Below are 27901 nucleotides of genomic sequence, written 5' to 3' on the forward strand. Positions count from 1 at the left end.
CTCCCAGCATCCGCTCACACTTGGGACCACCAAGTTCCTGTTTTAGGAGACAAAGATTCTTGGGTCCCTGCCACTCTTTGCCTCTTTCTCCCTCTTTCTGAGATAAGTTTCAAAAAACAAATTACCACAAGAGAGAGGAAGGAAGACAAAGAAAGAAAAGTTTCTGTTTCAGATATTTGTTTCTTTATTTATTTCTTACTTTCCGTTTTCTTAAAAAAGAGAGAGAGAGACCCAAGCCAGCCTATAGGAGCTGCCACGTAGGAATCATGTTCCTGGGCACTTTCAACAGACTTTCAGACTATTTTTCTACTTCCCTGGCTAGATGGCTGGGTTTGAGTAATTTTCTCTTTCTCCTGGGGTTGGTTGCTAAGAGACACTCTATTACTTCTCTTTCTCTTATGACCCGATTACTGTGATCAGCAAAGACAGCATGCAGACAACATCCTGACATGGCTTATACAAAATGGCTGGGCCTGGTTACAAAACGATGGGCTCTCTTTAACCCTCTCATAACCACTGGACCAAAATTTTCAAAGTCCTTTTTTACAAAGGTCTAAGGATCTTCCCATCTTCCTTTAAATGGTAATCATGATGGATCAACTGTATCCATCATTACAGCACCCAATATTGGCTTATATTTCCATGACACTTCCTTTTTTAATATACTTTTTTTTTTTTTATTTCACAAGTAAATAAATAGACCAAAAAATGCTCTGGGTTCATTTCCAGCCTGAAAAAAGACAAAGCTGAAAGGAAACTCTTAAATCGCTTCTTAGCCAAAGTCCTCCAGTCCACCCTTCTTTTTCTGGAATACACAGCCAGAGTAAAATTCACACCTTGTTTATCTCTAATCCTACACAGCTTTTGGGACATCTTAAACGTCCTGAAGTCAAGTCGCTCAGTCATGTCTGACTCTTTGCAACCCCATGGACTGTAGCCTAGCCAGTTCCTCCGTTCATGGGATTTTCCAGGCAAGAGTACTGGAGTGGGGTGCCATTGCCTTCTCCAGAGGATCTTCCCCACCCAGGGATGGAACCCAGGTCTCCTGCATTGTAGGCAGATGCTTTACCGTCTGAGCCACAAGGGAAGCCCTTCGGTGCTTTTATTTCAGTAAAAAGAAAACAAAATGCTTACAGGTTGTTTTCAAATGACCCTTGATGCCCTCAAAACAGACTAGGATTTAAAAAACAAAAAAAGTAACAAAGGTTCTGAATCTTTATCCAACATATCTTCTCTAGTTTATGTTTCCTTTATACGACCTTGAAGAATCAGGTTGCCAGCCATTCATTCATTCTCTCCTCCTCACTCCGAAGTTAACTTAGAAGAACTTTTAACACTCTTCTTGCCACAAGGACAAATTCATCTCTTGTATATCTCCACAGATATCATGGCTCCCAGATTCTCTTTATATATCTCCTGAGAGCTAAACCTTTATCTTAGAACCTCATGCCTTAACAGTTTAAGGCTCCAGTTTCTATTAAAGGTAAAAATCCTTCTGGCAAGATTTTACTTTGGCATACTCTCAAAGATGTAGACCTCTTTCTTTTTGATAGCTAGTTAGCTAGCTGGATATGAATATACAGATATAGGTAGATATGGATATATATCTGTATCTCAGTGTGAGTACATTTAATATATTTTTTGTACAGATGTGTGGAGTCAGCAGACATGAAATTTGGATTTAGAGATGACTGGATTCAAATCAAAGATTCATTATTCATTAGCCACAAGACATCAGGCAACTTATTTACAATCTCTTTAAGCCTCAATTTCAGTATTTGAACCTTGAAATATTAGTACCAAATTTCAAATAATATTATAAAAATTACATATCAGAGACCTGCCATATAGTAGATACAAATAAAATGTTAGCTTCCTCATGAACTATATGTAAAGAACATGAATTTATATCTTGTTCTGGGGTAGGAAGAAGAATGTTTGAGGATATTAGCCTAGAATGGAAGAGTTAAGAGGGCATGAGGGTGGCAGAGGAACATGCTGGGGGCATACAGAATGGAGAGCCTATGGCCCATTTCATGGCCTTACTAAATTCATGATTTTCCATGGGAACAATTTTACTCCGTGTCTTTCAAGAGTAACCAATTTTACGCAATTTCTGTAGCTGAATCATACTTTCATACAATTTTAGAGCAGGAAGTGAAGAGATAATATTGTTCAATCTAACTGTTTTATGATTGGGAAGATCAGCCCCGGGTGGTCTGGTGATGTACACAGGCCATAAGTGCACAGCTAAGAAGGGTCCTTTCAACTGGACCACACTTTTCTCCAGGTAGCTCTTGTCGTGTACAGTGGTTACCTTCTTGATTGGCTGGTACTTCGTTTCTGGTGTAGCTGAAATAAAATGTCCTTCATTCTAGCAAATTATTTGTTCTCTCCTTTCAATTGAGTATCCATACACAACTCTGTGGCCTTGTTCAGAACAAACTCAAACTTTGCAGTAAATATTAGCTCCTAACTAGGATTCATGGTTCTTTATACTCTGGGAAAGAAATAACAGGTGCTAGTAGAGCTGAGTTTATTTCTGAAAACAGGATGTTTGAAGGGCACTTCATGAATAGTGCCTACATTTGAACTACCAGCCTGGTATTCCCTGGCATTCCCGCTGTGACTCCAGCTTTGCCCTTCCTCTACTTCTAGCAAGTGCCAACTAAGGCCCTGATCTATTGCCAACAAGTGTCCTGGCAGCTGTTGGAGAGAAGGAAAGTTCATTGAAAATACACAAAATGAGCACAGATCCTAAGATCGCTCCTTCTTAAACCCTGGATTGAGACGTTTTCCAGCTAAAAGGCAGCAATACTCAGTGACAATTTCAGTCGAGAATGGACATTATTTTCATATAGGTTAATTTTTATCAGGGATATATACAACGCAGAGAAAACTGCATGATACACACTGTTAGGAATGGCTGCTGCCACTTCATCATCTAACTTATAAGTTGAGTTTTAAGAGTTTTGATGTTCACAAGTAACCAATGTTGTAGGCAAGCTACATCCAGGTAAGGGTAGCATGTATAACTGCAACACACACATAACAAATCAGGAGCACAGACAGAGGGAAAGTAGCAGGTGATCCTTCGTCCTTAAGAAAAATAGAATAAAAATTAAAGAACTATAAAACAACTTGAACCCATGAACAAGGTAAACCAGGGAAAGCTATTGCAAAAAATAATTTCATGGGAAATGTTGATAATCTTGTTAATAATCTTAGTTTTGCCTTTACTATTACTCATTCTGATCCAACTTTTCCAGTTTCCTCAAAATTTAGACTTACTTGAGTCCCATGAACTCCAACTTATTTATTGAACAATAAATCCAACTTGTCCTAATCTAGCTATTTAATCTTGTCACAGGAAAGTTCTAAATTCATTTGTTGACCTTACTACCCACCAGACCTTGCATTCTTTTCCATTTATAGTGAAGGGGAAAAGAGTATACACAAAAATATACACATGAATTTTTTAAAAGTCAGTTAATAGTACTGCACAGACTAGTCCTTTAAGCAAGCCAACAAACTGTGCTGAAATTGTAAAGGCAATTCTTGGTATTTGCACCTTTGTTTAAGAAAAAGAATTCTCTTGGAGAATTTTGCCATTCTCCATCTGTGCTCAATAACATTAAGTTCAATTCTGGGTCCTGACAAACGAGGCTTTTCATGATAGGCTGAATAAAATACTTGAAAGCTTTAAAATCCCAACAATGGAACTGTTTAGTGTTAAGTAGGGGAGGAAAGATGGACTAAGGGACAAATCACTAAAAAGCTCCAAGGGCTCACATAGGGAAGAGACTTTTCTTTGCAATTCACTTGGATATAGGAAAATATTTTCTAATGCAAAAGAAACACAAGTAACTATAAATATGTTCCTACCTCTGCCACATATTAAAGCCAAAGCAAACTTAAGATTTCCTAACTAGTGGCTTCCACGGTGATCTAGTGATTAACAATCCATCTTGCAATGTTGGGGGCATTGGTCCGATCCCTGGTCCGGGAAGATGCCACAAGGCAATTGAGCCGGTGCACCACAACTCCTGAGCCTACGCTCTACAGCCCTGCTTCACAACAAAAAAAGTCACTTCAATGAGAAGCCCTTGTACTCCAACTAGAGAAAGCCTGTGTGTAGCAATAAAGACTCAGCACAGTCAAAAATAAGTAAATATTAAGAAAAAACAAAAGATTTCCTAAAAGGACAGATCTACAACAGGGGAACTGCTGCTGAGCATTATGCCATTCCAGAGAGCTTGAGTGATATTTTAGTTTTGTTCTTGCTATGTAGCTAAAGTTCCATATCTCCTATTAAATTTGTGCCTAGGCCTTTCAAGTTTCATTCCCTCTGCAAAAGGGACATTCTCCTACTATATTTTCTAAACTATTGTTACATTTAAAACTATCAGTTTTGTATATTTAATTTGAACCGCCTTTATAAGCTGCATATATATTATTTATGAGGTGAGTATTCACTGAATGCACCTCACATTGTTCAATTCAGTTCAGTTCAGTCGCTCAGTCGTGTCCGACTCTTTGCGACCCCATGAATTGCAGGGGGTTAAGGTTAGGGTTAGGGTTAGGGTTAGGGTTAGTGCCAGGCCTCCCTGTCCATCACCAACTCCCGGAGTTCACCCAAACTCACGTCCATCGTGTCGGTGATGCCATCCAGCCATCTCATCCTCTGTCGTCCCCTTCTCCTCCTGCCCCCAATCCCTCCCAGCATCAGAGTCTTTTCCAATGAGTCAACTCTTCACATGAGGTGGCCAAAGTACTGGAGTTTCAGCTTTAGCATCATTCCTTCCAAAGAACACCCAGGGCTGATCTCCTTCAGAATGGACTGGTTGGATCTCCTTGCAGTCCAAGGGACTCTCAAGAGTCTTCTCCAACACCACAGTTCAAAAGCATCAATTCTTCGACCCTCAGCTTCCTTCGTTAATTTTATGATGACCAGCTGAGAGTTCCTGCTTTTAAGGCCAAATCGGCTGCTTCAAAACATTAACTCTGAAGATGGCTCACTAGAATAAGTGTTTGTTTAATTTGTCTCTCTGTTTATTCTTCACTGTTCCTTTCCCAGGAACTCAAAAATGGTTAAGGGAGAGGTTCCATTTAATGAGAACTGAATCACAATTAGGGCACTGTGATTAGACTGTTAAGAGAATTTTTTCCCCCTGAGGGTACAAGCTTACAACACTAAGTACTAACGAAACTCCAGGACAAGAGATTTAAGTTTGTAAGACTAAGAGATATGCCCACTGAATTTATGAACAGATTTCAAATCAGAAGAAAGATGAAGTTTCCAAAAACTCAGAACTGTCCAAAGATAGAAAGGCTAGTTTGTCTCCTGCTCTAGAAATATTCAAGAAAACCTGAAAAACACCTTGTTAAAGATGGTAGAAATTCTGTCAGAGGAGAGACTGGCCCGCCTCAGTGATTCTAAGATTTGAAAAGTGTTTTTTTTTTTTGTTTTAAAAGTGGGGGGTGGGTATCTCAGGCCAACTATTTTAGAATATCTGACGGTGAAGGACAAGTCTAGGCATTTTTACAAGTTCCCTGGGTGATTTTGTATGTCGTGAGAGTACAGAACCACTGAGAGAGAGTTAAAGCCCTTTTCGGTACAGAGTAGGCTGTTTTCTATAAAGTTAATAGATTTTAAGCCCAAAAGTAAAGGGAAACGATGGTAAAATGATAGTGGCGTAACGCCTTCCACTTACGCAGAGCTATCGAGGAGAAAAGCGCCAGGCAACAACACTGGCTGTAATAAACCAGTCTAAGTTCTAAGACGGTCTCATGAAAGAGAAAGGCCAGGACGATCAGTGATACACTGGCTGCAGACAAAGGGAGACACACACATTTTGCAATTCCAGAGACCATTACTCGCTCAGGCTCTGCATGGAGAAGCTGTACCGAGTAAGACGTGCTCTTTAGGTTATTAGGAGTTCCTGCTCCTTTTCTTTCCATTATTTATTTATTTTTTAAACCGGAAACCCCCTCGTCACCTCTTCCAAAGCTGCCATTAGCTTAATGAGATGTCTGTAACATTCACTGGGATTGGGGGAAGACAGGCTGGAGAAACAGCTTAGCAAAATTATTATATTTTGCTAAGGGTAAATGTCTGGCTTGTGGTATTGAACACAGCTCTACTAAAGGCATAAAAGTTAATGTAAAACAAGCTCAAGGCCCCCGCTGAATGTCTATGACTTCCAAGTACCATAATACACTAACACTATAACACTAGAAAACAGCCTATTTTTAGTACTTGAGTTTGTTTTTGAAAATCACCATGCCATTGAGACTTTTTTTTTTTCTCATACTACATCTTTTCCATCCCTTCACAATTACTAATGATTATTGACCAAGATACCCTACAGCCAAAAGCAACAGTGGTAATAAGGTTGGGAGAACCCGGGAAAAGAAAAGTCCACCTTTCCTCTGCAGCGGCTCTGAGGAAGAGAAAGGTAAATGGGGAATAGAAAGGTGAGTGCCTTGGCCAAGGCCAGAGTGAAAGCTGGCACTGGCCCCAAGAGAAAAATACAGAAGTTCTCCCTCTCAGCCCTTATTTCAAACCACCAGCCATTCTCACTTCCCCTGCCAACAGAGTTGACTTTTGCCAGGGAGGGAAGAACTAGTTTCACAAGCAATTATCACAATAAGAAACAAGGGTGGGGTATGAAGGAATCATAACCATGTGGATTGTTTTTTGACTCTGTGACCACTGCCAGGCTTTGAAAAGAAATTGATTTGTTCCTTCGACATTTTACTAGACCAGTTTATAATAAAAGCCAACCAGTAATTGTCATCTGCCATGATGTAGTTGAACTTTCTGTCTCAGAGTACAAAAAACTCCAGGGCATGGAGAGAGGCAAACTTGACCCAAATAGTTAACTTTCAAAATATAAATCTGCTATAAGAGCCACCACAAATGAACCAGGGCAGGAAAGCAGAAGGGGATTTTCTACAGCCATTAATGGCCATATTACCATTATTATCATTATATAACACAGTAGCATATGGGGAGTATTAAATGGCGTACTTTCCAAAAAGACTCTGGCCAACTGGGTTAGGCAATGGCCTCCTTGAATCAAAACCTACCGCTCCTTGAGGCTTGCATAGCTGCCTTGATTAAACACAGCAGCAGGCTCCAGTTGAAGGGACGATTCCTTTTTTTTGAAGGGAGGTAGAATAGAGTAATTGCCAGATGTTTGTAATTTTAGCTATAAAAAGATGGCTGCTTTCCATTCCTGAGTATGTTGAATCTTTTTTTTTCTTTCTACCCAAGCTATTGTGGTTCACTAAAATAGGCCACTGCACTGATGAATCATCATTCAAAACTGCAATAATGGAAGCAGAACAAATATGACATTTTAAATTCACATATAAGAGAAATAAGTAAAAATGTATGGGTAACAGTTATATGCAAGGCAACAGAAAGCATATTGCGGTATAAAGAACTCAAGAATCGCCTCTTGATTACTTTCAACCTATAGGACCTGGTATAGCCAGTTTCATCACAGAATCTGCGATGCGATTATCAGATGGGAATGAATAGTCCTGTGTGGCCTCCCTCTCAGAGGAAAGAACCCGGGCCTTATCCATCTCCATACCTCACCTTACATACATATGCACTCCCCAGAGAAGACATGAGAGTAAATATGAACGTGTATCAAAACCACATATTATGACATAATTGTGTATGCACAGTGTCTGTTATATTGTACATTCACTGTATTTTCTAATATAATTACTAGAACCGCCACCACCGTCACCACCAAATGTTCAGTTCTCTCTTCGGACACTACCTGTTACATTTGGCAAGAAGAAAAGGAAAACCTGGCTTTTATTTAAGCAGCATTAATATAACTAGCTTTGGAGACTGGTGACTTCTTAGGCAGGGGATGTTATCTTTCTTAATGAGTAAGTTAAGCATCTCTTTGAGGATCTGATGACATATGGACCCTTTCCCTGAAAAAGACATACACATGGACCAAGTTTAAATACAGTATCAGGAGACTGGCTAAATGCCAATTATGAATCCCAGAGATGAATAGGACCCAAGATAAAATTCCTAAGCAAATTAATTAATTATTTTTTTGTGATGATATAATTAACAACATCTCTAAAATCTCTCTGCCTCATTAAAGAATTTGGCAAACAAAAGATTTTTAAAGGTAATAAAAATCACTGATTTACTTTATACAGTTTGCTTTTTATAACGTTCACTTACATTATTATCTGTAATACTAGTTTAATATTAAGAATGCTCCTTCTTAAAGGGATACCATAAATATGAATCTTTTTCTTTTCTTCAATAGTGACATAGTTCAAGTAAATCCTCTATCTAAAAAAGGTGTCTTGCAAATTCCAAAAAGGACATATCAACACATCATAATTCTACCAGGAATAAGACAAGCCTATTCTAAAATGTCAAATAGCAAAAGATTACCATAGGAAAAAAAGATAAAACCATGGTTATTTTAAAAAATGGCCAGCAAGAGTTATATTTAGACAATTATGATTAAAAGTCTAAGGATGAACAAACTATGGATTATCACTCCTGATGTTAACGGTCATGCTTTAATTTTAATAATAACAGCAACAATAATGCTGACAGCTTCCAACAACTTAACCATTATTTTGTGCCAGATATTATGCTAATTTATACACTTAATTTTGAAAATAACTCTTTGGGATATGTGTATCTCTATTTTAATGTAAGAACATATTGAAAGAGCTTAAGTAGCTACTTAAACCAGTTACCTCAAGTTCTTAGAGAAGTAAGGACTAAAAAAAACTTGAACCCAGATCTGATGTTAGAGTCTACGTGCCTAACCACTGCCTCCTGAGTCTCCCTTCTTTTATCCTTCCAATCCTATCCTGGCCCCAAGTAAACTCTTCTTTCTGAACTCTCTGAGAAGTTAGCCATAAAGTCACTTCACAAACAGAATTTATAGCTTTATAATGTGAGTTACCTGATTATTTTCATACGTCAGGTTTCTAATGAAAATATAAACTGCTTAAGGGCTAGCATGTGTTTTTACTCTTCCCCTATCTACTAGAGAGTTCTATTGAATAAAAACGGCATAAGATGCATCTGAATTGGGCTGAGTAGGGAAACTGAAGAAAAACGCTGAGGGTGAGATATGAAGATGCAAATTCAGTCTACTGAGCTTTGGGTGGGTATATGCCGTGCTGTGTGGTGCTTAGTCGCTTAGTCATGTCTGACTCTTTGCGACCTTCCATAGACTGCCAGGCTCCTCTGTCCATCGTGATTCTCCAGGCATGAATACTAGAGTGGGTAGCCTCTCCCTTCTCCAGGGATCTTCCCAACCCAGGAATTGAACCAGGGTCTCCTGTATTGCAGGCTGATTCTTTACCAGCTGAGCAACCGGGGAAGCCCTGGGTAGGTATGTATAACACCTCAGATAGTGATGTTTATAGATACACATCATCTAACTTGGAGATTTCTTTTTCAGTAAATAATTTTAACAAAGGAAGCACTTAATAAACCACAAGTCATTATTATATAGTAACAAATCAATAACAAAATATCAGCAAATTTAAATGTCATTTTAATTTCATTTTAATGTCAATAAAACTACCAATGACATCTAAGTCTAAGCAAGATGACATAATTCAGTGGAATTAATGGCTATTTCAAATGGTTATTCCAAAGGCTCTCTGAAATACTGTCTTCTTGATGATGATTTACAGAGATTACCTTGGCTGTTTTATACTTTGATACACCATCTCATGCACAGGTGATTCTAAATAATTTTCACATGTTATTTGGACAAGTTCTACTTCAAACATCTCTGGTAAAGATTAGGAAAAATAAGTGTGAGAGTTTTCTTTTAAAAACTATTCATAACATTAACACAAGATGCAAAGTAGTGCAGAGGAAAAGCTCTGGACTTGGAATCAGGAAACAAGGATTCAAGTCCCACCTTTGCCCTGCGCTGGTTGTTTCGCTTTGTCTAACAGTCTCTGTATACTGAGGGTCATGATACCCATCTTTCATAGGGCAACGGAAAACATCAGGTTAAGAATGAAGCTGAAGCTTTTAAGTTTAATTAGGTCCCATTTGTTTATTTTTGCTTTTATTTCCAATATTCTGGGAGGTGGGTCATAGAGGATCCTGCTGTGATGTATGTCGGAGAGTGTTTTGCCTATGTTCTCCTCTAGGAGTTTTATAGTTTCTGGTCTTATGTTGAGATCTTTAATCCATTTTGAGTTTATTTTTGTGTATGGTGTTAGAAACTGTTGTAGTTTCATTCTTGTACAAGTGGTTGACCAGTTTTCCCAGCACCACTTGTTAAAAGCTTCTGCACAACAAAGGAAACTATTAGCAAGGTGAAAAGGCAGCCTTCAGAATGGGAGAAAATAATAGCAAATGAAGCAACTGACAAACAACTAATCCCAAAAATATACAAGCAACTCCTACAGCTCAACTCCAGAAAAATAAATGACCCAATCAAAAAATGGGCCAAAGAACTAAATAGACATTTCTCCAAAGAAGACATACAGATGGCTAACAAACACATGAAAAGATGCTCAACATCACTCATTATCAGAGAAATGCAAATCAAAACCACTATGAGGTACCATTTCACGCCAGTCAGAATGGCTGCGATCCAAAAGTCTACAAGCAATAAATGCTGGAGAGGGTGTGGAGAAAAGGAAACCCTCTTACACTGTTGGTGGGAATGCAAACTAGTACAGCCACTATGGAGAACAGTGTGGAGATTCCTTAAAAAACTGGAAATAGAACTGCCTTATGATCCAGCAATCCCACTGCTGGGCATACACACTGAGGAATCCAGAAGGGAAAGAGACACGTGTACCCCAATGTTCATCGCAGCACCGTTTATAATAGCCAGGACATGGAAGCAACCTAGATGCCCATCAGCAGATGAATGGATAAGAAAGCTGTGGTACATATACACAATGGAGTATTACTCAGCCATTAAAAAGAATACATTTGAATCAGTTCTAATGAGATGGATGAAACTGGAGCCTATTATACAGAGTGAAGTAAGCCAGAAAGAAAAACACCAATACAGTATACTAACACATATATATGGGATTTAGAAAGATGGTAACAATAACCCTGTGTACGAGACAGCAAAAGAGACACTGATGTATAGATCAGTCTTATGGACTCGGTGAGAGAGGGAGAGGGTGGGGAGATTTGGGAGAATGGCATTGAAACATGTAAAATATCATGTATGAAACGAGTCGCCAGTCCAGGTTCGATGCATGATACTGGATGCTTGGGGCTAGTGCACTGGGACGACCCAGAGGGAGGGTATGGGGAGGGAGGAGGGAGGAGGGTTCAGGATGGGGAACACATGTATACCTGTGGTGGATTCATTTCGATATTTGGCAAAACTAATACAATATTGTAAATTTTAAAAATAAAAAAAAAAAAAAAAAAAAGAATGAAGCTGAGTGTCCTTCTGGAGAAATAGACTAGGTAAGTCCACTAAAATGTCTCCCACATTCTTAGAACAAAATTCTCCCAGAGAAATTGTATCAGTAATAGCAATAGTCAACAATGATTATGCAGTGGTTATTCTACATTACCAATGGTTTACTGAAGGGAAAACATGCAAATTTGATCAAATGTGGCTTGCCCATTTATAAGCTTCATCCTGAATCCTCTGAATCTCAGATTTTTCATTTGTCTCTAGGAACCTTAATAATAAAGGAACCATAATAATGTTACAGAATATAGCAGTAATTAAGTGAGATATTACGTGGGAAAATGCTTCAGAAACAATTCACACACACACACACACATCTTTAAAGTTGCAAGTTGTAATGAATATTTCATAATAAAGTCCCTCTTGCTGCTTCCTATTTTCTCAGGATCACCCAAAAAAGAGATAAACCAGAACAACAACAACAACAAAGTTATAGTTGGCTCACATCTCACATTCGTAAGGGTGAGTATTTGACTGGGAAACAGACTGCTTTAACTTAGTTTGGGGAGAATTAAAAGGCAGACTTGGTTTTTGCCTCTGTCTTAGAGATGTAGAGATACCTTAGAGATGTAGACATGTAGAGATGGTCTTAGCATCTCTGCATATAGAAACATTTCATTCTCAAGCATGATAGACTCTTGGAGAGAAATAGCTGGACCATTCTGGCCAGGATCACCAGCATAGTAGCTCTTGTCCAGAGTGTAATAAGACTGTTATACTTTTGCTTCTTGGTATTTCCTCCCTGTAGCTAGCCACCCTTCTGGAGCTATTCCTAGAGATATGTGTCAAAGCACATGAGATGTTGAGTCTACTCAGAGTGAAGTTACTTTGCTCATATTGCAAAGCTAGCAGGAGCCTCAATGCACTGCCTAAGGACGTCAGCAAAGAGCTACGAAAATTACAAGGGTCAGAAGGGATACCTTGCTCTGTGTTCACATGCCATTCCCTTTGCTTGGCATGCCATGCTGTCTGCCACCCTCTCCTGTGTGGCTAACAACTAGTTCACTCTCCAAGAGTCAGCTCAGATGTCTCCTTCCCTCTGAAGCTTTCCCAAATCCCTCCAACACCACATCTTTCATGTCCTTTAATTCACTTAATTTACAGATTGCAACATCTGCTATTGCATGTTTATCTTGACTAGCAGACAATCTATTCTGCCTGAAACCAGCAAGACACAGGAAAACATACAGAATGGATAATAAAAGATGCTGGAAGGTCAAAGCACACAGCAGGCTCAGGGTGTCACAGCTCAGGGTCCTGCCCTCCTCTGTCCCTGGTGCTATTCCTAGCCATCCAGTCTCTGGACACTGTAAATCTAAGGAAGGAGGATAAAAACATCATTCCATGATTTGTTTTTTCTTTTACAGCTCCTAGGGTCAATCATTGTTTCAGGGCATGATTTCTTTATATGGTATATTTGCCAAAAGGCTTAGGTGTCAGGTTTATTTTTATAATATTCATAATGAATCTATTTATAGATGATTTACATAGGCCTGTCATGACCCCAAATCAGCTGAGATTTCAGGCATTGCTACCTGAAATCATACAAGAGCAAGTGTTCTATTATGAAGTTTGAGCATTGCTGAGGCATTCTAGAAGAATCTTTCTTTTTTTTTTTTACATCTTGTTTAGTTTTTGGCAACCAGTTAAAACTCCTTGGGACAACATATGCAGGAAACTGGTATTTACGATGAAAGCACAGGAGGAAAAGCATAGCATCGTGAAGGAGGATCTGAGTCCCTGAATCTACATTGTTTACATGATAAAAGAAGCATAAGACTTCCGCAGCTACTGTCATTAAGGATAGGATCTGTACGCATAGGACCTGGAGAAAGTTCAAGAGCATTAGAGGACTGACCCCCGAAGTTACTGAAATAAACAAATAGTTCCCAAATTTTGCTTGAGACCCAATCAGAATTACCTGACAAGTTTTATTTTGTTTTAATGTAGGCTCTTGGGACCCATGCCCTGAGATTCTGATTCTGTAGGACTGATGTGAGCCTCAAAGACAGTGTTCTTTGTTGTTGTTTTTTTTTTTTTTTAATGTTCCCCAAGTCAGTCTGACAACTGGCCTGCTTTAAAAAACCATTATAACAATGATCTCCAAATGGTGCATAAAAGATGGCACTCCGAAAAGGAGAAAAAAACACTGAGAAATCTATATGTATTTATTTATATATGGTTGTTATACTTTTTACTTTAAAATATAGATGCACAGAAAGTTGTAAATATAATATAAACAGTCCCAAGAACCACTCACTCACCTTCTCCCAATGGTAACATCTGAAAAGGTATAATATTAAAGCTAGGAACATTGACTTTGTTTCATTACTGTTAACGAGTCCTTATTCAGTTTTCACCATATTTTAACCTGTATTCCTTTGTGTATATTAGAGCTAGGCTATTTTAACCCATGTACAGGTTAATGTAACCACCACCACAAGAGAGATACACAACTCTTCCACCACCAACTCCCCGTTGCTTTTCTTAATGTGAACACCCATTCTCTGCACCAGTCCACCCCTCATCCTGTCCCCCCAACAACCATTATTAAATGACTCTCTATGTCTAGAGTTTCATCATCTCAAGAATCTCTTATAAATGGAATCATATGGTATATGTAATCCTTCCAGAGTGATTTTTCCTTTTTCGTTAAGCATAATGCCCTTGAGGTGAATCCAGTTGCTGCATGTATCAGTAAATCATTCCTTCTGATTAATAAATAGCTTGGATGGATGGATCAGAGTCTCTTTAAACATTTACCGACTGAAGGACATTTAAGATGTTTCCAGTATCTTGCCATTATAAAATAAGTTATGACATTCATGTATAAGAGTTTATGTGAACATAAGTTATCATATCTCTGGATTAAATGCCCCTAGGGTACGACAACTAAATCACATGGCTAGTATACATTTGTCGTTGTTGCTGTTTAGTTGCTAAGTCATATCCTACTCTTTGTGACCCTATGGACTATAGCCCGCCAGGCCCCTCTGTCCGTGGGATTCTCCAGGCAAGACTACTGGAGTGGGTTGACAGTTCCTCCTCCAGGGGATCTTCTTGATCAAGCGATCCAACCCAAGCCTCCTGCATTGGCAGTGGACTCTTCACCACTGAGCCACCAGGAAGCCCCTCTGGTAGACATTCACTTTGGTTTAAAAAGAAAAAAAAAAGCTGCAAGAAGAGTTTTCCAGACTAGTTATACTATTTTACATACAACTTCCAGCAATGTATGAGAGCTTCTCCACACCCTCACCAGCAAATGATGTGATTTTTCTTTTTAGCTGGTTTAATGGGTGCATTGTTTAGTCACTAAGTCATGTCTGACTTTTTGCAACCCCATGGGACATAGCCCACCTGGCTCCTCTATCCATGGAATTCTTCAGGCAAGAATACTGGAGTGAGTTGCCATTGCCTTCTGTAGATGTTTATTTATTTTTATTCTTGAACAAGAAATTAAACTTTCTTCTTATTTAAAATATGGAGTGAAAATTGTACTTCACATTTATATAACTTAAAAAGGAAGAAGATTAAAGAGCACCTCACCACAGAATATTGCATTATTCACAGTTTTTGGAGTCAGACTTGGATGAAAAATCTACCACCTTCTTAAGGCATTCATTTCAGCAGTTAATTAAGTGGCAAGTTATAAGATAAGAGATTTTTGTCAACAATTCAGGAATTCCTTTTTGTCCTAAAACATTTAATCCATTCTGTGCACATACATTAATTTTATCACTGGAGATTATAAGCAAGTCACCCCAAACCCTTCAGTGACACAGAACTACAATAATCACGGAAGGATCCACCAGATCCAGACTCAGCTTCACCACTTACTGTTCTGTGATACTGAACAATCACCTGACCTTGCTGAGGTTTCACAATTGAGGTAGTAACCCCTGCCTGTATTCAACAATTTTGATTTGCTATTTACAGCATTCCTAGAGCAAAAGTCCTATACCTCCTAGAAATGTATTATGGAAGTAACTATCCTTATCTGAGAAACGAACATGTATTCAATGATTTTTAAGATTTATCCTGGTTCAAGAATTGTATAACAATATAATATTCAGGCACTAAGATCCCTATCACTAATATTAGAATTTTTACTGTTTATCAGTATTTATGAATATTATTAATAACTGTATTTATACTGCTATACATTTATTAATCTTATATTACTGGTATTATTAGTTAATTATTAGTAATGGTCTGTATAAAATTATGAAATGCATTTATTAAATACTATTTAATAATTTTATCAATATTACTTAATATTAATCAAAGCAATTAGTTATTTTTATTACAGCAAGGAATACACTCTACAAGGGCAGAGATCAGTCTCCATTTGGCTCATTACTTCAGCTCCTACAAGAGTGTCTGTCTGGCGCAAATTCTGCTTTAAGTAAATGATTGTTAAATGAGAATGCAAAAGTAATTCCTAGAGTTGTAAGGTATTTTATGGTTTGTGAAACATTTTTACACTCATTATATCTGATCCACAAAACCACCTCATAAGATAATTAATATTACCAACTAGTTTTATAAAGTAAGAAAACATAAAACAGAAAATGACATGTCCAAGGTCAAGGAGTGAAACTGAGGCTTGAATGTAAATGCCCTGATCACCAAGTCAGCACTGAATCTTGGCTCTTTTGAGTGTCAATAAGGCTTATGAATATTTAGTAAAATCTGATTTCATACAAAGAATTATAAGTTCTTCTCTCTTCAGGAAGATGCCATGTAAAGATCAAAGGAATACAATTAGTATCTGACCCTTTAAAGAATACATAGCTTATCCGCCCCCCCCACCCCAGTCTCTGAAAATTTAAACTCATTTACTATACTCCACAATGAGAGATGAGGCTAAAGATGCTTTCCCTGAACCAGAAAAGGGGCACACCAGTCAAACTTGAGTGTTTTCAGTGAACTTGTGACTGTCCTGTTGACAGACCACAGTTATAACAAACAGCCTGAGAAGCTGTGAGTGTTCTGTGATGGCTGGCGATTTAAAAGGACCGTTAGAACTATACAAAGATGACATTTCCCCTTTGTACCTGCAAAGCCACAGGCCAGATTCACCTTTCACACCAGGGAAGAGACTAGAGGACTCCAGAGACAGAGAGTGCAGGTCGAGCAGAAATACTCAGAAACGACTTGCTCAGAGTTCACATTAGTCCTTAAACATTTTCTACTTCCAATTATTTCAGGAATAAAAAGTAAAAGCTTTCACTAACTGCAAAAGGAGTTCAGTTCAGTTCAGTTCAGTCGCTCAGTCATGTCCAACTCTTTGCAACCCCATGGACTGCAGCACGCCAGGCTTACCTGTTCCTCACTAATTCCTGGAGTTCACTCAAACTCATGTCCATTGAGTCAGTGATGCCATCCAACCATCTCATCCTCTGTCATCCCCTTCTCCTCCTGCCCTCAATCTTTCCCAGCATCAGGATCTTTTCAAATGAGTCAGCTCTTCACATCAGGAGGCCAAAGTATTGGAGGTTCAGCTTCAACATCAGTCCTTCCAATGAATATTCAGGACTGATTTCCTTTAGAATGGACCGGTTGGATCTCCTTGCAGTCCAAGGGACTCTCAAGAGTCAAAGCAGCAATAAATTGGTTTATATGCACAAGATTAAAAATGGCAGAAATAATCCATTCCAAATTACTTTTTCAAATACATTGCCATAAGTGGCCATCAATTTCACTCACATTTTTGCTATCTGTTGAAAAAACAAATATGTCCTGCCTGACCAGGTTACATGACTTCACATCACTAAGGGCCAGTTCAACACCAAATAGCAATAATCAAAGACTCAGCAATTCCTAGGAACCAAGCTCCAATTTTGTCTCTTCCAATCTAAGACAGCGGAGAATTAATGGAATGAGCACATTTAAGACCTGAGTTCTAGAGCCAGTTCAGCCCCAAACTCCTGGGTAATCTTGGGAAGATATTCTTTTCCCTCTCAGACTGAGTTTTCACATCTGACAAGTGAAAGAACTGCCCTAGAAAACCTTCAAACTCTTTTCTAGTTCTGCTGCTCAAAGACTTTGTGATTAAAACATGAAGAAAGGCTTGGGCAGGAAAGTGGAAAGGAAACAAGTTTGGCTGCCATTTCCATCATGGGAGACCAATTGTTTAAGATGGCATTTTGTTCTCAGTACTACGTTTACCTCGGGTTAGCAACAGGCAGTAACTACTCCCTCTCCACAGGATGGATTGGGAACCTCAGGTAGAATAAAACACAGAGAGATCTACTAAAAAATTTCCAAGCTTAGGATCCTCAATGAATAGAATTTATTTCACCTATTCTGATGTGACCTTACAAGTCTAGGTGAAGCAGTGTAGGCAAAGCTTGAAAACAGAGGCTTTGTTTATATTATACAGAAGCATATAAGGTAATATACATAGGAAAAGTTTTTTTAAAAAGCAACCATTTTGAAATTAATTTCAAAGAAAAATCATGAAATTATAAAATAATGAATTCAAAATAGATGAGGCTATCTAGCCCAATCTCTAATAAATAGAACCTTCTAAAATCAATAAGAGCCCTAGATATAAAAAATAGAGCCTAGCTTTACAATTTTATCAACTATGTGATTATTGAATAATAATCACATAGTTGAATAATCACATATTATTGAATAATTATTGAGTAATACCCTTCACTTTGGGTAGTTTACCACTTGGTATAATTGCAATACCATCTGTTCCATCTAACTCAGAGAGCTACATACAATAAGAACAGTCTTTTGAGAATTAGATAACAATGAATATGGAAGTGGTAGAAAAATTATAATGGATTGTACAAACAAAAGGAATTCTACTAAAATGATCATGTGGAATTTGTATCCTATGGATTCACTTTTTTAAAACTCTTATATAAAAAATATTTTTAAAAGAAATTTCAGAAATTGGACAAAGTCAACTCCAGACCACAAGATAACTCCGACTTTACAAACCTACAAACTTTACAAATCCTTCTGTATTATAATCTATTGTAATAAGGAACACAAAATATGATCACAGTTCATTCAGCCAAATTATTGAGAAAAAGAATTTCCAATTGCCAGAGTTAAAATAGTAAGAAAATTTCAAAATCATTTCATAAAACAATGTATTAATAAAAGAAAACAGATCATTTTCTTTAGTATCTACCAAGGATAGAAAAAGCAAGATTTATACCCTGTTCTGCCATCATTGGCAACCCACTCCAGTGTTCTTGCCTGGAGAATCCCAGGGACGGGGAAGTCTGGTGGGTTGCCATCTATGGGGTCGCACAGAGTCGGACACGACTGAAGCGACTTAGCAGCAGCAGCAACTGCCATCAAAGTCTAAGGCTTTGGGAAATGTTTGCAAATTGGAAGCAGAGAGACGGCCCAGATTACAAGATAAAGAACACTACTGCTAGTACTTTAAAGACCAAAAGAAAAATCATGTCACCTTATTCCCTCACCAGTCTAGAAGAGAAGGTAAAGAGATAAAACCACACATACATACCAAAATCATTCCATAAAAAAATACACAGACACTTAACATGGTAAAATTTGCAAGAAGACAAAACAATAAAAAATATACATGGGCTCATAAGTATATAGTACAAGACACAGAAAGGCATTGGGAAATGCAGGGGCATTCCAAGACACACAGTTGTTGGGGGAAAAAAAAATCAATGATAAATGAGAACAATGGTAGCAAAATAACAAAACCCTAAGGCCTAAAGAGCTACTAACTGGGAAAAAAAGTACACCCCACTTTTAAATGTGCCAAAGCCCTTCAGAGAAAGTTATTAGTGGAATACCTTATAAAAGAAAATTATAACATATGGTATCACATAAATATAAGTTGATGTGGAAAACATGTGGGTACTTTTTCAACTTTCACAGTCAGAATTTAAAAATGAGAAAGCAAACCCCAGAGATTACAGACATAAGACCAGGGTGAGAAATGTAATCAGTAACTTCAAGGTAGCAGTGGTTAAACAAATCCTAGGCTACCAAGCTCAAGGAAAGGGGAGAGGAAGTAAAAATAACCCATACAGAACCATAAGCCCTGAAAAGTATTTGAGAGCCTGAATGTGAACCTGGATAAGCAGGTTCACAGTGCCGTAGCTTAACTCTCACTGCAAACATCACTGAGTACCTGCTGTGTGTCAGGTGTCCTGGATGCTGCTGGGAGTAAAGGCATGAGTCAGGCAGCCCCACCTCCAAAAGGTCTGAATCTCCCAAAGGAGACAGGCCCACATTCAAGCAAATCTATTAGAAGGACAGTTGTGCAAAGGATTGTATGAGATGCATAGAGGCTACAGTGCAGGGAAAGAGTCCTTGCTAGAATATAATACAAGGGCCTGATAACTCTGGACTCAGACAAAGGGGACCTGATGACCAACTTGATGACAACCAGGTCATCCATCTTCAAACAAATCACTTACACTCTCTGCACTGCAGGTTTTCACCTTGACACCAGCAAAAGGTGGGCTATGATTTCTGTTAGTTTTACACTGTCTTCATGGCTGAAGTTCTTGGAAGTCAGGCTCTGAATTAAGCTATGAATGCTAAGGCTTTATGGCGAAAAATTGAGGGTCAGTATACATAGAGGCAAAGGATAGCATGAGGTGAGCTAACAAGACCTTGGCATCATCAACTCACCCTATAAATGAAAACTGTGTTACCTACTACCTGGGGATTTCACTAATGGTACAGAACATTCTAAATGGACCAAAAAAGAAAAAGAAAATGCATATAAACTTTAAAAAATGTATTAAAAATTAAAAGTAACATGAATTATAAAAATGTTGAGGGCAACAGAAGATGCACTAACATTTAAATTAAATATAAAGGAAAGTAAATCTTACACTTCTAACAAATATCGTGTTATAAGATACAGCAGATGAAGAGACGGAGCTACATTTTAAAAAGTCTGAATATCCATGAACCTTTATCCATGTTTGCCTTTAAAATGCATATATGCAAGAGAAATCTCTTCCTTTACGTATTCAAAAAAGGTTATATTAAAAAGAAAGAGAGACTGGCAGAATTGCAAGAAAGACTCAAGACTTCAGAAATTCAATGAGACTGAGTTGCTTTGAGAGAGGATGCCACGTTCCAAACTGTTTATTGCAAGAGAATTACTGAGCAGTGCACTCACCCATCCAGCCATCCGCCACCCATCCAAATATATATACACATAAGAAGATACAGACATACATTTGACCACACACAACCATTCCCACTAAAAACACAGTAGCATAATAAGAGCCAAGAGGAACATAAGGATGAGTGAGAAACCATATCTTGTTGCTTAAATGGGGAAACAAAGCTTACATTCTTATAAGGAAGTGAGGAGGTGTCACCATCATATGGGGCCCAAGTGCCACATATGCCAAGAAAAGGGGGACGAGCAGCACAGCAGGCTGGGTGAGGACGATAGCCTCACTTCAGAACCACAGAGAGTGTCACCTCTTGTCTCTAAGTTCCCATTTTTTGATGTGAAAAAGCACTGGGTTCATAGAGTTACAGGATAAGGCAACAGAACGACAATGAACAAGCAGAGTGCCTCACACAGACCATCTGGTCAACAGTGGCAGATGAAGGACAGCAGGAGGAGAAACAAAAGAAGTAGGAATTTGACCGTCAGAATACGATGCATGTGGAAACCCAGGGAAGAGATTACTTCCGATTACCTGCAATCCAGGTCATGCCCAGACACTGGAGAAGGTGACACAAGTAGGGTTGTGACAGGGAACAAAAGGGTGGTGAGGTGGCATGGTAAGAAAGAACAGAGTGGAGCAAAGAGCTGCAGAGGATCAGAGATGAAGCCAGTGTCCCTAGAGAACCAGCGGGGCAGTGAGAGGACCTCATAAAGGATGATGACAGGATGGGGCATCTCAACACAGAAAGACTCGGCCACGGGTCCAACTCACTAGAATTCACAGCACTCCGAGTGAAGGCGTCTGAAGCGCGACCATCACCTGTTTTCCCCTCCCTCTCACACATGATGCAGAACCTGCCCCATCCTGACCCTCAAGTGTGCACTGACTGTCCTAACTACTAAGCCCTCCACACAGCTCTGCCTCATTCTCGGTAAGAGGGACTGTCTTTATTCTCTTCATATTAGAGGGAAATTCATCTTACCTCTCCCCCAAAATGAAGAGACAAAATAACAATCTAGACAAAATAACTAGAGAAGGGAAAAAAAAGTCTAAGTGCCTTATCAGGGTCACTTCAAACAGACCCACCATCAGACCACTGCTTGGTAGCATGTGGGACACTTGTCCGATGGCAAGAGGGAGGGGATACTGGGTGGTAGGCACATTTCTACAAGATGATGGGATGGGGGTGGAGGATACTGCAATAGAAGGACACTGAGCTATGAATGAAGAGATGAGGGTTCTAGTTTTAGGTCTGGCCAAAACCACAGTCAGATAACCCCTAACAGATTTCAACCTGTATGCCCAAAAGAAGAGTTGCATAGGTGGTTACTAGGTGATCTTCAATGTTTGACAGTCTCTGTACTATGATGACCATACTACAGAATTATTTTCCCAATGCAACACTGTCCTACAAATCACTTTTATTATATTGACCTCTCCTGCTGTAGGCAGCCACCTCTGCAATGCCCACACTCACCTTCACCACCAGGTTGCTTGTATGGGTTGTACTTGGGCTTTGGCGCAACGACTGGGGCAAACTTCTTGGGTGGTTGCTGTGTGGACACTGAAATGCTGGGGGTCCCAAAGGAATGGGTGGTCTCCATCCGTGCAGACACATGGCCAAGAGGCTCAGCAGTGCTTTTTGGTGGCAGCCAAGATGGGTGAGACATTGTTGAATCTAGAAGTAAAAAGAAACAAACAGTTGCTTTTAAAGAAACACAAAAATGAGAGCAGTATTCTTCGCTTCATTATTGTTTCTACTTAATCCACACCTAATGAAATTCTGAACACAGACTCTGAGATGATGCAAGAAGGAAGGAAGGAAGAAGGAGGAGCAGGTGGAGAGTTATGAGAAAAACTACCTTAACTGAAGGAGGAGAAAAATTGAACACTCCCCTCAACCCATCTTGAATACCTCTCTTCCAACAGTTACCTATTTTAGTGCCTAGCATTCTTCAGAAAATAGATATGAGCAAGAAATGGTTCCCAGCCTTAAGAAGTTTCTATGGTAGGAGAATCTCATATCAGTAAGGCTGGAAAAAAAGCTTCAATTTCATTCAGTTCAGTTCAGTTGTGTCCGACTCTTTGCGACCCCATGAATCGCAGCACGCCAGGCCTCCCTGTCCATCACCAACTCCGGGAGTTCACTCAAACTCACGTCCATTGAGTCAGTGATGCCATCCAGCCATCTGATCCTCTAACAATCTATTAAAATGACTACCACATCAATTAATGATGATATTATCTAAGTGAGGCTTCCCTGGTGGCTCAGACAGTAAACAATGTGTCCTCAATGTGGGAGACCCAGGTTCCATCCTTGGGTCAGGAAGATCTCATGGAGGAGGGAATGGCTACCCATTCCAGTATTCTTGCCAGGAGAATCTCATGGACAGAGGAGCCTTGGCCCCCCCATGGGATCACAAACAGTCAGACATGACTGAGCAATCAACACATACATACATACATATATTATCTAAGTGAGGTAAAAAATAAAGTGTTACTCAGATGCAGAAAAAGGTAAAATTACTTCTTGCAGGGAGCAGAACTAAGACCTCATTAATGAGGTGACCTTCAGATTGAGCTCTGAATGCTGAGTAGAGGTCAGGCCTGAATAACGTAGGCCACGTTGCACAGGTAGGAAAAGTACACAGAACTTCAATTTAGTGTGGCTGGAGGGGGAAAACGGAAAAGCAGCTAGCAAAGTAACTAAAAATGTGGGGTGGAACCAAAGCACTGAAAGCTTTGTGTGCAAACTTGAGGACTTTGAATTTATTCTGCAGGCATTAAGGAATCATCTGAGGTTTATTCTTGAAACAAGGGGATGACTAGTACACGGCAGGACACTGAGATGATGCCTCTGGAAGAAGCAGTACTGGTGCTCACCAAGGGGTACTTGGAAACTGGGGAGAGGGGCAGTGTTTGCCACAGTGCCTGAGAAAGGTACTGCTGCATAACGGCCAGGGGCTAAAATATTCAGCCCCTGTGAGCACAGGGCAGCCCCCCATGACACCCATCAGGAGCTCTGCCCATCAGTGAGCTCAAACCATACTGGATCTTTAGGAAAAATTCAATTAGGAAGGGGATACGACAGCCAGCCCAGGGACTGCCCTACTCAGACTAAAATATGCTCTGTGAGGAAAGAAAAACGATGTCTTGGTGTCAGGATAAACCAACCACCCCTCCAGGCAGCACGCAGGCTGGGGCTGAACCTCACATTCTCTCCCTGAGGAGGGCTCTCCAGTTCTGATTGCAAGAGCTCTCCAGCAAGGGGAGGCCCGGAAGCTTTCCTCACCCTCTCCAGCCCCAAATCCACCCTGTAATTTATTACTGGGGCTGAATTAATTGAGAGGGCTCCATGATTACCTCCAGATGTCTGTAACAACAAAGAACACTGGTGTGTGTGTGTGTGTGTGTGTGTGTGTGTGTGTGTGCATGTGTGCATGTGTACAGTTGCTCAGTCGTGTCCAACTCTGTACGACCCCATGGACTGTAGCGCGCCTTTTTTCATGGGATTTTTCAGACAAGAATACTGGAGTGGGCTGCCATTTCCTCCTCTGGGGGATCTTCCCAACCCAGGAACTGAACCCTCGTTTCCTGTGTCTTCTGCATTGACAGGCAGTTTCTTTAGCACTGAGCACTAGGGAAGCAAAGAACACGGGAAACTCAGGAGAAAATGCAGGGTCAGAACGTGGTATGGCCGTGGAGAGATAAGGGTGATGGGGGAAGCTGGGCCCAGGGTGACCTGGGTAGCATTAGACTACGCCAGGAGGGGTGGCATGGCCTTGAGAAGCTCTGCTTCCCTCATCTGGTGTCCCAGGGACCCTTGCTCCCTGCTCTCACAGAGTTTCATGACAACCAGTGAGATAATAGTCTTCAAGAGTTTTATATACTGTTAAATGCTATGCAAAGTGAAGAGAAGAAAATTGTTGGAGATGTAGCTCTCTGATCAAAGAGAATGACAGGAGTCAATGAGGAAGCCTCGAACATAGGAATAAGGAGTCTGCTGTTACTTAAGCCTATGGTGGTGACACTGACTTCCCAATCTGGTCGCAGGGCCTTCTCTTCCCTTCCTCTCCTGCACCTCATACATATGCTTTGTACACAGTTCAGTTCCTCAGAAGAGCGGGGACCGTATTTTATGTACCCTGAAACAATCATTAAAGCCCAGCACAAAACCGATACAGAAAAACAACTATGAATTTGGGTTTATTCCTGGTTCTTAAAACTGGCTGCACATTTTAAAGTCTATGAGATTTTTTTTTTTTAATGCCAAAACCAAGCTCATGTCTCAGGGTTGAGAAACATTAATTTTGGCTTTATTTGTTTAACTGAGCCTCAGTCTTTTACTAAAAGGGGTTAAAGTGTCTGTTTTACTTTCAGTCAGACTAAAATGAATACAAGCGGGGAAGAAGTAGGATAAAATAAAGATTTGAAGATTTTAATGCATCACACACATTTGTAATATAAATGTTATTTGTAGATTTTTTAAATGGCTTAATATTATCCTTGCAAATTTTCTATAAATCTCAAGCTATTCCAAAATAGGAACTTTAAAAATGGGTTAATATGGGATACAGTGATTTCTAAAGCAAAGAGGCACATTTCCAAAGCAATTGCACATTGCCAATTGACTGAAGAATCCTGGCCTTTTCAGAAATTCTGTAGATATAAAGGAATAGGCAACTTCTGGGAGACTATGAAAAAGAAAATGTAAGCATCCATATGCAAACCATGCCCCTCACCATATTTTCTGTTATCCCCAGCACCATATATTACCCTAAAACTGTACTCCCCATGGAGGCAACCCCAGGGACCTCAAAGGAGTGCCAGGGTCTGGCTAAGTATCTGTCTGCGTAAGACCTTAACAGCATCTTCCCAAACCATTCTTCTGTATGTTAACAATGGCCCAGTAACACCATTCTCAGGATTTATAATGAAATTTAATGACCTTGAAGACTTGCTCATGCTATGTACACCATCTACAATGCTATATAACTCCCATTATTGAGAGAGTTAATTCTTAGGTAGGTTGATAAGAAGTCTGGGGTCTGTGAGGAGGAGAAAGGGGTCTGGGGTTCGTGAGGAAGAGAAAAGCACAATTTTTTTTTTTCTACACTCCTGTATCTTAGCCACATAAAATGTTGTGTGTGTGTGTGTGTGTGTTTTCTTTAAGCCCAGAGCTAATGATTATACAACAAAACAACTCATCTTGCTTTTCCTTAAACTCTGTACCAATGATAATATAACAACAATATATCTTGCTTGAGGACATGTTTCTTTTTCTTAACAGGAAAGTTCTGACTAATCTTAAGACTTACGTTCTAGGAGTGGGTCTGGTAAGACCTTTCTACTGTTAGTTCTAATCTTGTTAATTTGAGACGTATGTTGTGAGAGTGGGTCTGGAAAAAGTATGTACGGCCTTGATAAAACTCAGTGGGGCACTCTTCGGCCCCCTTTTGATGTCTATGTCAGAAGCTTTCTCTGTCCTTTTTATACATTAATAAAATTCTGCTACACAAAAGCTCTTGAGTGGTCAAGACCGGTTCCTGGTCCCAAAGCGAAATCACGTTCTTCTTCGGAGATCACAAATGCAACATCAATCACCATAAGCTATCATTACTTTCTATCAAATCTTCCACCAACCTTTTTTTGTTTGTTTTTTTTCACCTTGACCCAGCTGAAACGTCTCTGATGCTGTGAACATTTCCCTAACTCCATCCAAAAAGAGTAGCTTAATTCCTGGGCTCTTCTGGTATTTGTTTCATACTTATAACAGTCACATATACGCTATTTTATCACTTGCCTATCTGCCCCAACAATGCCTGGCCGGGAAGCCCTTAGAAAAATATGCTATGCATGAATGGGTGAGTGAATAAATGTTGATCTCCTTGGTTACTCATCCCTTTCTAGGATCTCTGCATCACCCTTCTTAGCATACAGTGATATGATCATCTTTTTTTCCCCTCCCTTAACTTATATATGTAACTAATTGTGTTGATAGATGTCTTAGATTTCCAGATATTGAACTAAGCTTTGCTGTCCTAGGGAAAAATCCTACTCAGTCACAGTCACGATTTTTTGGTATACTGATGAATTAAATATGCTAATTTACAAAGAATTTTTGTACATAAAATCATAAAGAATATCATTCTCTTATGTTTTTCCTCTACTTGTTTTCAGTTCAGTTCAGTTCAGTCGTTCAGTCATGTTCAACTCTTTGCGACCCCATGAACCGCAGCATGCCAGGCCTCCCTGTCCATCACCAACTCCCGGAGTTTACCCAAACTCATATCCATCAAGTCGGTGATGCCATCCAGCCATCTCATCCTCTGTCGTCCCCTTCTCCTCCTGCCCCCAATCGCTCCCAGCATCAGGGTCTTTTCCAATGAGTCAACTCTTCACATGAGGTGGCCAAAGCACTGGAGTTTCAGCTTCAGCATGAGTCCTTCTAATGAATACTCAGGACTGATCTCCTTTAGAATGGACTGGTTGGATCTCCTTGCAGTCCAAGGGACTCTCAAGAGGCTTCTCCAACACCACAGTTCAAAAGCATCAGTTCTTAGGTGCTCAGCCTTCCTCACAGTCCAACTCTCACATCCATACATGACCACTGGAAAAACCATAGCCTTGATTAGATGGACCTTTGTTGGCAGAATAATGTCTCTGCTTTTCAATATGCTATCTAGGTTGGTCATAACTTTCCTTCTAAGGACTAAGCGTCTTTTAATTTCATGGCTGCAATCACTATCTGCAGTGATTTTGAAGCCCAAAAAAATAAAGTCTGCCACTGTTTTCACTGTTTCCCCATCTATTTCCCATCAAGTGATGGGATCACATGCCATGATCTTAGTTTTCTGAATGTTGAGCTTTAAGCCAACTTTTTCACTCTCCTCTTTCACTTTCATCAAGAGGCTTTTTAGTTCCTCTTCACTTTCTGCCATAAGGGTGGTGTCATCTGCATATCTGAGGTTATTGATATTTCTCCCAGCAATCTTGATTTCAGCTTGTGCTTCTTCCAGCCCAGCGTTTCTCATGATGTACTCTGCATATAAGTTAAATAAGCACAGTGACAATATACAACCTTGATGTACTCCTTTTCCTATTTGGAACCAGTCTGTTGTTCCATGTCCAGTTCTGACTGTTGTTTCCTGACCTGCATATAGGTTTCTCAAGAGGCGGGTCAGGTGGTCTGGTATTCCCATCTCTTGAAGAATATTCCAGTTTATTGTGATCCACACAGTCAAAGGCTTTGACATAGTCAATAAAGCA

The 27901-nt window shown here is 39.6% G+C and overlaps 1 protein-coding gene across 10 annotated transcripts in view; it reads right to left on the minus strand.

The window, feature by feature from the left end:
* Nucleotides 1-27901, minus strand: part of LPP (LIM domain containing preferred translocation partner in lipoma) — a 758565-nt gene that overhangs the window by 495190 nt on the left and 235474 nt on the right. For all 10 annotated transcript variants that reach the window (XM_019958232.2, XM_070802158.1, XM_070802171.1 and 7 more), the window contains one exon: nucleotides 22110-22310. In XM_019958232.2, the coding sequence (XP_019813791.2) occupies nucleotides 22110-22302 (193 nt within the window). In that variant the 5' untranslated portion in view covers nucleotides 22303-22310. The remainder of the gene's footprint in view (nucleotides 1-22109; nucleotides 22311-27901) is intronic.

Source organism: Bos indicus, chromosome 1, assembly GCF_029378745.1.
Source record: "Bos indicus isolate NIAB-ARS_2022 breed Sahiwal x Tharparkar chromosome 1, NIAB-ARS_B.indTharparkar_mat_pri_1.0, whole genome shotgun sequence".
Taxonomy (NCBI): Eukaryota; Metazoa; Chordata; class Mammalia; order Artiodactyla; family Bovidae; genus Bos; species Bos indicus.